This window comes from Aulonocara stuartgranti, assembly GCF_965226115.1.
Source record: "Aulonocara stuartgranti genome assembly, chromosome: 3".
Taxonomy (NCBI): Eukaryota; Metazoa; Chordata; class Actinopteri; order Cichliformes; family Cichlidae; genus Aulonocara; species Aulonocara stuartgranti.
In genome coordinates this window covers 49,532,010-49,546,169 of record NC_138941.1, presented here as the reverse complement: position 1 = coordinate 49,546,169, position 14,160 = coordinate 49,532,010, and the positions used below count along the sequence as shown (strand labels likewise).

Sequence of the window (14,160 nt, the reverse complement as noted above, 5' to 3'; positions counted from 1 at the left end):
TTTTGGAGATATTGTTTGACTAAAACAACACTAACACAATGTTTCCTGTTAGAAATAAAGGTAACTAATACTCCAACTATAAGTTTAATTTCCACCAGTGTTGCTTACCTTCTTTGAAACCCTGACTTCATTTTTCACGGAGCCATCCTACCATCATCATCTGGCTACGAGCGCGTGCACCTTGGACCAAACCAAAACAGGAAATAAAAAGGTGGATGCGAGGTCAGACAGTCAGAGAGACTTTATTTATCCCCAAGGGGCAATTAAGATAGATGTACATACAATACACAAACATCACATTGGGGAGACAGGCCAGGCTAGGTGGCAGCGACCTGGTCGGAAGAGGATTGGATTTTATTCTTTATTACCAAAAATAAAAACTGATGCTAGCAAACAAACATGTTGTTTGTGAAGCAAACATACAGCGATAAGCTTAAAAAAAGAGTAATTCACTTTTGTTTTGTTTTTTTAGGGTTCCTAGACCATTAGGTCTGACATTCATCTCATATATTCTGTGGTTACTCTTCAGCGGGACTTTAAAAACTTTTAAATCTGAATCATTATTTCAGGAAAAGCGGTTAAAAACATTTGAATAATTTGATTTGAATAAAACTATGATCATCAGGCTGGGAATACATATTAGCTGAGCAAAAAAAAGTTCTTGAAAAGTTTTTTAAAAGTCACACCAACATGAATTCTGTCATCCCCGTCTGCATTCTCACTCTCAGCACGTTATCTCTGGGAGTGTGTGTGTCTTGAACCTGGCTGAGTTATGAAGTCACTTGAATCTGTCACACCCTTGTGCTAAACCTGGGTGTGTGCCACAAGGGTGTGACAGTGTCAGACAGTGAATCTGTCACACCCTTGTGCTGAACTTCCGAGTTCAGGAGTAATGTTGTGTAATGAACTTCCAAGTTCATCACATCACCTGAATCTGTCACACCCTTGTGCTAAACCTGGCTGTATTTGTGTGATGTGATACACTCTTTGTAGTTTTTGGCATCTCACTCCTTGCTTTGGCCGCACTTACTGTTTCTGTAGGTTATAAGTTTAATAAGATAAAATCAGCTTTTCTGCCAATAAATATCTGAGACTTGAATGTTTGATTATGTTTGTGTCAATTTTTCATGTCTTCTAGAAGGTCTCTTTGCTTCTTCTCCTGAAATCTGAAGTACATAAATAAATAAAAAAGCTTGTAAAAACAAAAATCAGTCAGGTGGAAATTTGGAAAAACTGATCTAAGAAACAAATCGGAGAATTTGACTTTCAAGCTAAAAATCAGTGTCACGGCCTGACAACGTTGCTTTGGTTGCCAGAAGGATTGAACCCGTGTTCCTGAGCTGGAGGCAGCCATACCTGCCACTTGTCACCCACAGCCACCTGTAGTGGATTACTCTCATCAGGAGCAACCTGTTTAAGAGTTTGGCTGAGCCCCAGGCAGTGTAGCATTCTTGAGTTAAACCTGTTGTTCACTTACCGGTATATGAATGAATGAGTAAAGCGCTTGTATCCAATTGTGGATTATCTGCTATGCATTTGTGTGTTATTGTGTCACCAGGAGTCGGGAGAGGAATGTCTCATCATGGAGAGAAGTCACGGGTTAGAATTGGGGTTTTGAAGTTGCCATCTTTTGCTTTCAGGAATATTTGCACTGTGTGGGATTCATGGAGATATTGCCACGGGAGCCTACGTTTTGAATAGAGATGGCACGATACCACTCTTTTATGTCCGATTATGTCATAAATTTAGATATCTGCCGATAAGATATGAATCCGATTTAGTGTATTTTATAATCAATAAAACTTGTTTAAAAAATATCTTGCTGCATTTCGTATAAGTTCATACTCCATTCTAAACACTAAAGCTATTATGTTAAACCTGTAGGCAACAAATACAATGCACACAAAATATTTAATAGTTCAGCAATACTGATCAACTCCCAGCAAAAAAAAAAAAAAAAGCTTTCAGTGTGACGTAACTCCAGACCGCATTCATATTCTAACCCAAACACACACACAGGCACTAACATTAATGAATGACTCATAGGGCGGCGCACAGAGGCTGCCGTATAAGGCATTAGCAGATAAAAAGCGAGTCAGCTGCTGTGCGGCTTACTTTGCTGCCGCACTGACAAGATGAAACTTTCTGCCTTCTTTGTGCTCATTCCTCTTTTTCTCAGCGGCGTTTCTGGGAAACTGACACCACCAAGCACCACATCCAGGCTTACAACCACAGAGAGGGTAAGAACACAACACCACCAAGCACCACATCCAGGCTTACAACCACAGAGAGGGTAAGAACACAACACCACCAAGCACCACATCCAGGCTTACAACCACAGAGAGGGTAAGAACACAGACTGCATTTAAATGGTTCACATTTGACAGCATTAAAAGTCCACTCAGTTACTCTTCCGCATGCAAAATCCCACATTCAGAGACACACGGTGCAGATAACAGCCCAGATCAGCAAGCACACAGACAACAGTGACTACAAATGTAGTGCAGGTGCAGGTGCACAGATCTACTAAGGCGGGGCGGGGGGCTCTGCAGTCGGCTCTGCAGTCGGCTCTGTTATCCTGACAAAAAAAAGGCTGCAGGTATTTGTGTGAAACAAAGACAGCGAGGGAAAAATTCACACCAAAGACATTTGAATAAATAACAAGTGAGAGAAAACAATGAATCCTTCATTGTTTGTTTGTCTGCCGTGACGTCTGAATAACTCTTTTGCACTAGCAAAAAGAAGGGAGAGGCTGCCAAGAAACTTTCAGCTTTACAAACTCGTGAATTCTGGGATGTGACGTTGTTCATCCTGTCACAGCCTCTTGCCATCCCTCTCATATGTCATTAGCCCTCACTCTTCTGAAGTAAGGCCAAGAGGTGTAAACATAAGGTTTACCAGAGCAAAGAGGTGAACGGCGCTGTTTTAAAACATAATAATTAAATATATATATATCTACAGGAGATTTCAACAAAGGGAGAATTAATACATGTTCATCTGATCCCAGTTGTTTTACTGTGGTTTTTACTTTTTGATGTATGTATGTACGCACAGCCTTTGTATTGCACATACGGATGAGAGCACGATGGTACAGGGAGATTGCTCCAGGACAGATACAACAGCAGTATAATGTTAACGCAGCTTGCAAGTACCGGCACAGACAGCATGCTAACGCTAAGGTAGCCAGAAATCCAGATTGGTTAAAGCTCAATAAATGCTGATACCAGAGCAGCAACGAGATAAAGTGATTTGCTGTAAAAACCAGACGCTGCTGAACTTCAACAGGTCGAAGAAATGAACTTCTAATGACGTCATCTAGAATTACAAATGACTGCTGAGCTTAAAGTCAATCAGCACACGCTGCGTGGGTGATCTGTTTCACCGCTGAGGCGGATTTTGCGGTGAATCTTAACAAACACAGAGGAGTGTTGTAGTTATGATAACACCCCGAGGCTGTTCTGGAGCTTCAGTGAAGATTATACGGTCTGTCAGCGTATACTTAGTAAAATAATGTGACTTAAAGCATAGGTTAAATATTTTAATATGAATCATTCATTCTAAAGAGAAATTAATCAACAACTGGAAAACGGATTTAAAAGTAAAAACATTAATAATGGATTGATATAGCGCTTCTCAAGGTACCCAAAGCGCTTTACAATGCCACTATTCATTCACTGGTGGAGTCAGCTACAGTTGTAGCCACAGCTGCCCTGGGGCAGACTGACAGAAGCGAGGCTGCCACATCGCTCCATCGGCCCCTCTGGCCAACACCAGTAGGCAAGTAGGGTAAAGTGTCTTGGCCAAGGACACAACGACCAGGACAGAGAGCCCAGGGATCGAACCGGCGACCTTCCGGTTACAGATGTGATTCCCAACCCCCTGAGCCACGGTCGCCCGTGACAATTAAATCTCTATCCCTCACGCCACTGTTTGGGTGTACTACGAAGCCGAACACACACAAGAGGATGGAGAGATCATTACGAACAGAAGGAGCCAAAAAATGTTATCGTTTGGGCTTGATGTCACGCTTTGATAAAGACTGGCTTGACCGGAAGAGAGTCTGACTGAAAACAGTGATCATGCTCAATGTCATCAGAGGAGGTTTGTGTTGTTGAAAAGTGGCATCCACAAAGCTTTCTATTGAGTTAACCTAAAGTAAGTGAGCCAAGAGAACAAGGACATATTTGGTGTTGTGACAGCGTCATGTTTCCACAAGTTGTGTGATCTTTTTACTGTGGTGGGTGAGTAATTTAGAATCTGCACTAAAAGGCACTCCGTCAACATCATTTTCTGTTTGTTTGTTTGTTCAAATGTTTCTCGTCTCTTTGGTGAAAAGTGAGTTTACAAGGACATGATATGTAAACGATAATTTAAATGTACCAAACACAGAGAAAGCAGTTTGTGACAAAAGTACTGATAGCTCAGCAGACTGCAACCGGACATTGAACTAAAGAAGAAATCCCCCTAACCCCACCCCAAGTGCATGCATCTCTCAGGTTGGCGTCCCTTTGCTTTTTCCCTTTTAGTCAAGCAAGTGTCGTCAGTCCTCCACGTTTCTCTCTCTCCGTTACTCGGTGACTGTTGGCGACTTGTGGTTGTTTGTCTGCACGCTTTGTTAACCACCAAGCTCTCCAGGATTTGACTCGCACACGCCCAACTTACTTCAATAAACATTAATTACATCAATTACGTTTCATATTTGAATGTGAATAGTTTAGACTGAAGAGGATTAACAGCTACAGTTACAGCAATATTACCGCCCATCCCTCACTGTTGCTGTTTTTCTATTGTTTTTAATCAGTAACAAGAAAAACTTATTGGAATGTGAGCAAAAGAAAGCACCAAATGTCATCACTTAGGCTACGTTCACACTGCAGGTCTTAATGCTCAATTCCGATTTTTTGATCAAATCCGATTTTTTTGTCTGCTTGTTCACACTACAAATAAAATGCGACAGCAAACGCGCTCTAGTGTGAACCCTCAAAGCGGCCCGCATGCGCAAAAGAAGACTCCACACACAACGCGCTCTGTTTAGACCCAGAGCAAACGGTATTGTTTGACTGATGGCCCTTAATATAAAGACTTCGGACTTTACGTTTCCCAATTTTTGCTTTAAGTTATTTTGTTATTTACATAATAATGTAAATAACCTAATAATGATCCTTATTGCTGTTTTAGAGAGGAGCGGTGCTTCAAAGGATAGCTGCAGATTTCTGTCAGAATCTGCAGATTATACAGTACAAATAAAATGTTTACGTTTCTCCAACGTTGTCTTCCCAACAGTTTCACTAACATCTACACGGGATGGCCAGGAAGCGTTCGCGATGTCTTATCGGGCGCTTCTCTGGTGCTGATGGCTTCTGTCTTGTGACGGTGACGTAAAGTCTTGGTAAACCTTTGATAATGACTCTGGCACGCTGCCCAGTGAGGGAGTGGCTTTGACTGAGAACAAGCAATCGTGTGCAGGAGGTCACCGGAGACATGTTGTTTTGTTGTGTTTTATTTATTTAATTTTGTATTTTATTTACTTGTACAACACGGACGATACATGTTAACATGGCTGCTGCATTGAAAGCTAATTAGAAGACCTTGTTGCATTTAGTGACTCCACAACATCAACAACAATTCACAAAGATAACAGGCGAGGAAACATGAAACCCTCCAGGCAAGTATTCTGAGCAGTCTCAGTCTAACACACTGTAAACACTGCAATAGTTACACCTTTTTTTAACATGCTCATTTTTATTTAGTGCTGCTGTAAATATTTCTGACATTTATTTATAATCACATCTGTCAGTTCTTGATATTTATTATAGAACGGTTTGTATATATTATTACACTTTCTTAAATCTGTAATATATTGTATTGTTAAATAGTCTGTTTCTGGTACTGGAGCAACTGCAACCCACATCATTTCCTAAGAGATTATTAAAGTATTCAGATTCTGATAGATTGAAACTGGGCGTTTACAATCTTGCTCCTGACAAATCCAAGAGCTGCCAGATTCTTCCATGAATATATATGTGGCTGGGAGACCGACAGGAATCGATACAGGACAGAGAGAGCATCGTTATGGAGCTGCTTCAGCTGCTATTACCTTCTTCGTGAGTGTTTTCAGTGAGGGGAGTATACCATATGTGAAAGTGATGTTGGGAGACTCTTTTATTCTTCCTGGAAACTGTGAGAGTGAAGAAGAAGATGGAAAACTTCGCCAAATACAGCTTCAGTCCCGGGATGTCGCTGCGCACCGACACGGAGTTTGGAGACCAGAGGAAAGTTTCAGAGATCGCATGAGTCCCAACTCTTCTCCCGTCTTTAACCGCTCAGTTTACACGAACAGTGGAGTTTATGGGTTCATGTGCGGTGGTCGGGAGGTGTCTGCTGTCCATGTGGAGGTTGTCGTGTTCTCTGAAACATCCGTCACAGAGGGAGAAGCGAGCAGCCTGTCCTGCTACTATCCAACTACAGCTGGCACCTGCTGGTCTGTGCGCTGGGTTGAAGACGGGGAAGATGTGTTAAGGGTTAGGGAGAGACTCGTGCAGTGGTAACAGTAACTGGGCTGCTGATGGTCGACTGTCTGTCAGCTGATTGGCTCTCACACGGAGACCTGTCCTTAAACCTGCAGTGGGCTCAGAGGGAAGATCCAAGGAAGATCAGGGGGATTATTTCTGTTACATCCAAAAAGAAGTTAGAGGGGGACAGAGGGGGACACCAGCTGCTGTGAGGCTGAAGGTCAGTGAGAGCAGCCCGGATCAGACCACCAGCACTCCTCCCCCTACATCTGTGTCTGCGAGTATTCACACGGACCCGGTCTATGCAAAAGTATCTAACAATTCACCGTCTGGAGAATTTTAAGTTTTAAATACTTTAAATTCTATTTTCTTATTTTGTGAATATTTACGTTGTCAAAAGAAAAGTGTCTTTCAATCAGTGGTTTGTTCTGCAGATTATTGACAAGAGCGTTTGTATAAATCACAACAGAAAATATTCACAAATCAGTGAACAATGACCAAAGAGGATTTCTGATTAAAGCCAGGGGCAATTCTAGGATCAGAGCTTTGGGGGTGCTGAGCACCCCGAGAGCTGCCCAGCCAGGCAAGATAAACCTGTCTCTGTCAGTTCCTGCATCCTTAAATGTTGTCCCGAGTTCTCTCTGACTGTCACTTTGATGCATTTAAACTCCTGTTCCCCCCTGTCCTCGTCGTCTGTTGTCTTAGTCTCCGTAGACTGTATACATTTCAATGGGAGCAACAGGACGGTCAAATGTCGCTGATTTTACTACAGAGCAGGACTAAACACAAGCAGCTTCAGTATTTCCCGTTTTTACTTTTTGGCTGAGTCCCAAATACATTTCGGAGACGAAAGATAATGCAGGAAAAAAAGAGTAAAGCACAGACAGCTACATGCACATGAACCGGTTTGCTGTAAATTTCCATGCTGTGGTATCATGAAAGTCGGACGTTTAAGTCACGACTGTTTGTTGTGAAACTGACGAAGTCTAACTTCATTTATGCAGAGCTAAAATTCATTATCGAAATGTATTTACTCTTTCACAGCATTAGTTAAAGTGAAAACAATTAACGAGAGGTTTTGATGGCAGAGCTCAGCTGGGAGATGTTTTTGTACTTTCTGACCTAATATTTGGTCTGATGACGTCATACCAACCAACCTGTTGTCTGGCCTTTTCTCTTATTCTTAGCTTGACTTCTGTTTGTTTATTAAAACAGTTTTTCCACATTTCCATTTAAGTCTCTTCTTGTTTTGTCTATGTAGGGTACTTAGGAAGACACGAAAACATGACACAAAGACGATCAAACATTAAAATCTCAGATATTTATTGGCAGAAAAGCTGAGATTTATATATTATAAAACTTATAAACTACAGGAACAGGAAGTTAGGCTAAAGCAAGGAGCGAGATACTAAAATCCCAAACCCCATAATATATATATATATATATATATATATATATATATATATATAGAGAGAGAGAGAGAGAGAGAGAGAGAGAGAGAGAGAATGAATCACAGCAGAGGTTGTGTTTGTGTAGAAACCACACACACACACACACACACACACACACACACACACACAGGCTTCAGTTATCCTCTATCAGGGCTCCTCTCAGTGAAAGGTGTCGTCTCCACGTCTCTGGCAGGTCCTCCATCAGCGCCTCCAGGTGTGGATCCTGATCTTCGGAACTTCCTCCTCCAAACCAACCACACAGCAGCAGCAGCAGCAGCAGCAGAGAGCAGCAGGGTTATGACGGCTGTGATGATGATGGGAGTGTCGCAAGCTGTTGTGTGTGTGTCTGCTTCACGCGTGGGCTGCAGAGAAACAAACATGAAATAATGTGAGACCCACTGCGCTGACTCAGCAGCTGTGATGTGCTTCAGTGTTTAGCAGAGAGGTGTACTCACAGGAGCAGAGGTGCTGCTGATGATGGTGATCCTCTCATTGACCGTCACTCTCACAGCGGCAGGGCTGCCCCTCTCTCTCCACTTCCCGCTCCTTTTTTTGCCTTTATTAACACGGCAGAAAAAGTCACCTCGATCCTCCAGCTGGACCCGCTCCACCGTCATTGACAGGTCTCCCAGTGCAAACCAGTCAGACCTCACAGACGCTCTGCCCACAAACCCAGTGCCATATATGAGCTCCCCGGAGGAGAGGCTGTGGTTCAGCACCAGTTCCCCGTCTCTTTCCCACACAACAGAGTCCACGGAGTCCCCCTCAGTGTGGAAATAACACGGCAGCGTGAGCGTGTCTCCTTCAGGCACAGAGAGGTTGTTGTTTGAGATGATGAGGACCTCCAGCTGGATGGTGGTGACAACCTGCCCGGCGCAGATGAACTCGTAGTAGCCTTGATCGTTGTAGTTCACACGGGTTAGCAACAAGCTGAGCGTGGATCTGTGCTTCACAAGCTCTCTGTACCTCTCTCCCGGCATCCAGACACCGTTTACCAGCTGGGCCACAGTCCGTGGACTGTCATCCCTCAGCCGGTAGATTAGACTGAATTCCTGCGCGTCACACTTCACATCAGCTTTTAACTCTACAGACTCTCCCAGAATCGCCGCTTTTCCACAGCAGCCAACAAAAAGTACACAGAGAGCAAATAAGACGAAGACTGCACCACCTGACATCGTAGCTCTGTTCGGCACGCGGCGTGAGCTCTCGAATTGTCTTAGGAGAGAGGCGTGTCCCTCTGGTCTGACGTTACAGTCTGAGAGGCGTAACATGAGTTATTTGGATGTGTGATGTTTAACCAATCACTTCCAGAGGTTTGTGGTAGAAACACATGATCTGTTTTCAAGCATTTTCTGTGTTGTTTTTTAATTATTTACTTTTTTGGGTGCTGCCATTTCCGCATTAGGCCTACTGATTTTACACAGACTGTACAAAAGGCCAGCCAGTCGGCAGAACTCACGAACGGAGCCACATCTGCAGAGTAAAGATATTAGCATGCTGCTGTTAGCCAATGAGCGGTGAGGCAACCCATTCTCTTCACCAATCAGAAGACACAATTCTACCTCATCATTACGCACACGTCGACGCAGAGAGTTCGGTCCGAGCTGGGAAGAGTCAGCAGAGTTTTGCTCACCGTGTGGATTTTCGTTCCTTCTAATGCTGTTAGCGGTGTGCGTCCATGAGACTAAACCACACCATCACTCACCACACGGCATATAGCATTTTACAGCCTATTAAATCCCCTCACTCACATTATGGATGTCTGCTTCGGATTCTTGCTAAATAAATGAGTGAACGGCAGATACCTGAGTGGCAGTGGATTTTGTGGATACGCCATCTGTTCTTATCGGACAACCCTGTTGAGATTGTGGATTCATAGATTCAGCACCTTATCATCTATGCAATTAAATATATATAGCTATAACGGAGAAAAAAAACATGACAAAACAGTGTATAACATCAGAGGTATGTGTAGATCCCACGCAAACACACCCACGCACACAAACGCGCGCGCGCTCAGACAGAAACGAGCTCGGGCTGTTTATTGAACTAGCCTGGGCGTGAAGTCAAACAATGCGGACACACCTCAGTGTAACTGCCTGACACGTGTGTTCAAAGGCGCGATACACGCCTTCAATCATGTGTTGGATTCTGTCCATAGAGGAGCTGACGGACGGATGAGACGCAGTTTTACAGATAATGAAAAGAATGCTCGGCTATTTAAAACAAAAAAGGCAACTTCATAAAGAGTTGACTGCTGAAGCCTTTTACAGCTGTACTAAAATGGAAAATGATGGCATTATCTGTTGAACTGTTACAAGTCTGATGTTTGATCTTCATTTATTCTGTTTCATTTTTCTACAGTAGATTTATTCGCAATCGTGCTTATGTTTGAAGATGCTTCTTACTGAAAAAATAAATCGATTATTCTTGGCGGGACACGAAACTCGAGTTGACACTTTGCTACGCATGCTTGTCACATAAAGAAAACATTCCGTAAAACACGATCAAACATTAAAACGTGTAGGCTACTAATGTTTATTAGCGGGAAGAGTCCACGCTCCCCAAAAAAGGAAAACTAAGACTCAGAAGAAAGCAGGCGTGTAATGTCCCACGGAGCATGGTTTCACGGAGGCCTGCGGGGAGAAGGGCCCTGACGTGTGCTGCTCATTTTGCATCATTGTTCTGTTCAAACTGGGTGCAACTTCAGCAGGACCACAGCTCCACCGCACTATTAAAAGATCCAGCAAAGGATGGTGTAATGCTGGCTGCATCATTCCACTAAGTCAGTGATGCGTGATCGATGTCAGCTTCATAATGTCGTTTTTCTCTCCCATGCAGGATAAAGAAGGAGACGAAACACTCACGGAGATGTAATCCTCGATTTTCTACCTGCACATTTTCATCAGTCATGTTCAGTAATAACATTTATCCCTCACACAAAAAATATGAGCGTCACACTTTTGTGCACACAACCCTAAAATGTAACAGCACAACAATCTGTGTCAAAACCTCTTGGAACAGTTAAATTATTTGTTATTTGTAACATTTTATAGCACTTTTATTCTGCTTATATTATTATATACTCAGTATATTGTCCTGCTTGTTTGTACAGATTTATAATCTTTCCTCTGTTTACTTTTCTTTTTGTAAAAAGCCAATAAAGTTTTGAGTTGGTAACAAAGTGACGCTGTAACCTGATGCAGATTACAGTCATGATTTTATTCATTTTGCACATTAAATGACTTCAAATGTTTGATGGAATAAACACTGAAAACCTTTAACAAAATCACATTAACATACAATGAAACAAAGTAAGAAGCATTAATCTGCTGCCATAATCCCAGTTAAACCTGAAGCTTCATCTAAACTCAGTCCAGGTGTTTCTCTGCAGTCGGCTCTGTTATCCTGACAAAAAAAAAGGCTGCAGGTATTTGTGTGAAATAAAGACAGCGAGGGAAAAATTCACACCAAAGACATTTGAATAAATAACAAGTGAGAGAAAACAATGAATCCTTCATTGTTTGTTTGTCTGCCGTGACGTCTGAATAACTCTTTTGCACTAGCAAAAAGAAGGGAGAGGCTGCCAAGAAACTTTCAGCTTTACAAACTCGTGAATCCTGTGATGTGACATTGTTCATCCTGTCACAGCCTCTTGCCATCTTTTGTATTTTTGTAAAATTCTGTTTTACTGGGTTTTTTTTTACTTTTTGATGTATGTATGTACGCACAGCCTTTGTATTGCACATACGGATGAGAGCGCGATGGTACAGGGAGATTGCTCCAGGACAGATACAACAGCAGTATAATGTTAACGCAGCTTGCAAGTACCGGCACAGACAGCATGCTAACGCTAAGGTAGCCAGAAATCCAGATTGGTTAAAGCTCAGTAAATGCTGATACCAGAGCAGCAACGAGATAAAGTGATTTGCTGTAAAACCAGACGCTGCTGAACTACAACAGGTCGAAGAAATGAACTTCTAATGACGTTAGTAAAATAATGTGACTTAAAGCATAGGTTAAATATTTTAATATGAATCATTCATTCTAAAGAGAAATCAAATCAACAACTGAAAAACGGATTTAAAAGTAAAAACATTAAATCTCTATCCCTCACGCCACTGTTTGGGTGTACTACAAAGCCGAACACACACAAGAGGATGGAGAGATCATTACGAACAGAAGGAGCCAAAAAATGTTATCGTTTGGGCTTGATGTCACGCTTTGATAAAGACTGGCTTGACCGGAAGAGAGTCTGACTGAAAACAGTGATCATGCTCAATGTCATCAGAGGAGGTTTGTGTTGTTGAAAAGTGGCATCCACAAAGCTTTCTATTGAGTTAACCTAAAGTAAGTGAGCCAAGAGAACAAGGACATATTTGGTGTTGTGACAGCGTCATGTTTCCACAAGTTGTGTGATCTTTTTACTGTGGTGGGTGAGTAATTTAGAATCTGCACTAAAAGGCACTCCGTCAACATCATTTTCTGTTTGTTTGTTTGTTCAAATGTTTCTCGTCTCTTTGGTGAAAAGTGAGTTTACAAGGACATGATATGTAAACGATAATTTAAATGTACCAAACACAGAGAAAGCAGTTTGTGACAAAAGTACTGATAGCTCAGCAGACTGCAACCGGACATTGAACTAAAGAAGAAATCCCCCCAACCCCCGGTGAAATGTGTGCTCTGAGTTTATTTCAAGCACAGACAAAAATCTAAGAGGACAACACTGATGAGACAGAGGTTATCACAGTCTAACCCACAGCAGAGTCCAGCATGCATCTCTCAGGTTGGCGTCGCTTTGCTTTTTCCCTTTTAGTCAAGCAAGTGTCGTCAGTCCTCCACGTTTCTCTCTCTCCGTTACTCGGTGACTGTTGGCGACTTGTGGTTGTTTGTCTGCACGCTTTGTTAACCATCAAGCTCTCCAGGATTTGACTCGCGCACGCCCAACTTAATTCAATAAACATTAATTACATCAATTACGTTTCATATTTGAATGTGAATAGTTTAGACTGAAGAGGATTAACAGCTACAGTTACAACAATATTACCGCCCATCCCTCACTGCTGCTGTTTTTCTATTGTTTTTAATCAGTAACAAGAAAAACTTATTGGAATGTGAGCAAAAGAAAGCACCAAATGTCATCACTGATGACTCTGGCAGGCTGCCCAGTGAGGGAGTGGCTTTGACTGAGATCAAGACATGTTGTTTGGTTGTGTTTTATTTATTTAATTTTGTATTTGATTCATTTATACAACACGGACGATACATGTTAACATGGCTGCTGCATTGAAAGCTAATTAGAAGACCTTGTTGCATTTAGTGACTCCACAACATCAACAACAATTCACAAAGATAACAGGCGAGGAAACATGAAACCCTCCAGGCAAGTATTCTGAGCAGTCTCAGTCTAACACACTGTAAACACTGCAATAGTTACACATTTTTTTAACATGCTCATTTTTATTTAGTGCTGCTGTAAATATTTCTGACATTTATTTATAATCACATCTGTCAGTTCTTGATATTTATTATAGAACGGTTTGTATATATTATTACTCTTTCTTAAATCTGTAATATATTGTATTGTTAAATTGTCTGTTTCGGCAACTGCAACCCATCATTTCCTTAGAGATTATTAAAGTATTCTGATTCTGCTTTCATTTAGTCTGTTTTTATTTAAACTTCTGTCATTTTGTTTACATCGTTAGCATTTATTTGTATGCATGTAAGTGAATAAATAGGTTTCTTACAATGCTGGGATGCTCGTTTCTTCTGTCACTACAGCAGCAGTCCACTCCACAGTGAGTCAGGCTGTGACGTCACTGTCAATCCTGAAGCCAAGTAGGTTGAAGGTGAAGATGCTGGGAAACTTTCTGATTCCCTCTGCATTTCTTATCATATCTCTGATTTGTCTGTGAGGGGTTTCCTCTCGGCGTGGCACTCCTTTTGCCATCTTTTGACTCTTTGTCCTTCTTCATTCTTCAGCTGCATGTTTCTGGCCTGGAGGAGCTCATCTCTTGGCTTTGTTCTTTGCAAAAATAAAAATTAAAAAATGCACAGTCTAACCTGTTTGTCCACATTCAAGGCCCTGCTGCTTAACGCCACACTGCGGAAAAAACACTCGTGTGTGTATAAAGTCAAACAGGAGAAAATCACAGGTATTAACAGATCAGGGGTAACCTTCAACGATGTTAATG

General features: G+C 42.0%; 1 protein-coding gene across 1 annotated transcript; it reads right to left on the bottom strand.

Moving 5' to 3' along the window:
• Nucleotides 1-7,874: 7,874 nt before the first annotated feature.
• Nucleotides 7,875-9,335, bottom strand: LOC309702073 (uncharacterized protein). The gene is made up of 2 exons (XM_082526479.1): nt 8,419-9,335; nt 7,875-8,325 (listed from the first exon to the last, which is right to left on the bottom strand). Exons 1-2 carry the CDS (start codon nt 9,232-9,234, stop codon nt 8,101-8,103), a joined length of 1,041 nt encoding a protein of 346 aa, XP_082382605.1. The 5' UTR covers nt 9,235-9,335; the 3' UTR covers nt 7,875-8,100.
• Between the last annotated feature and the right edge of the window lie 4,825 nt (nt 9,336-14,160).

Coding starts and splice junctions, on each gene's coding strand:
- LOC309702073 (XM_082526479.1), bottom strand. CDS start 9,234: ATGTTACGCCTCTCAGACTGTAACGTCAGACCAGAGGGACACGCCTCT. Junction 8,326..8,418: donor TCAGCAGCACCTCTGCTCCT/GTGAGTACACCT, acceptor GTTTCTCTGCAG/CCCACGCGTGAAGCAGACAC.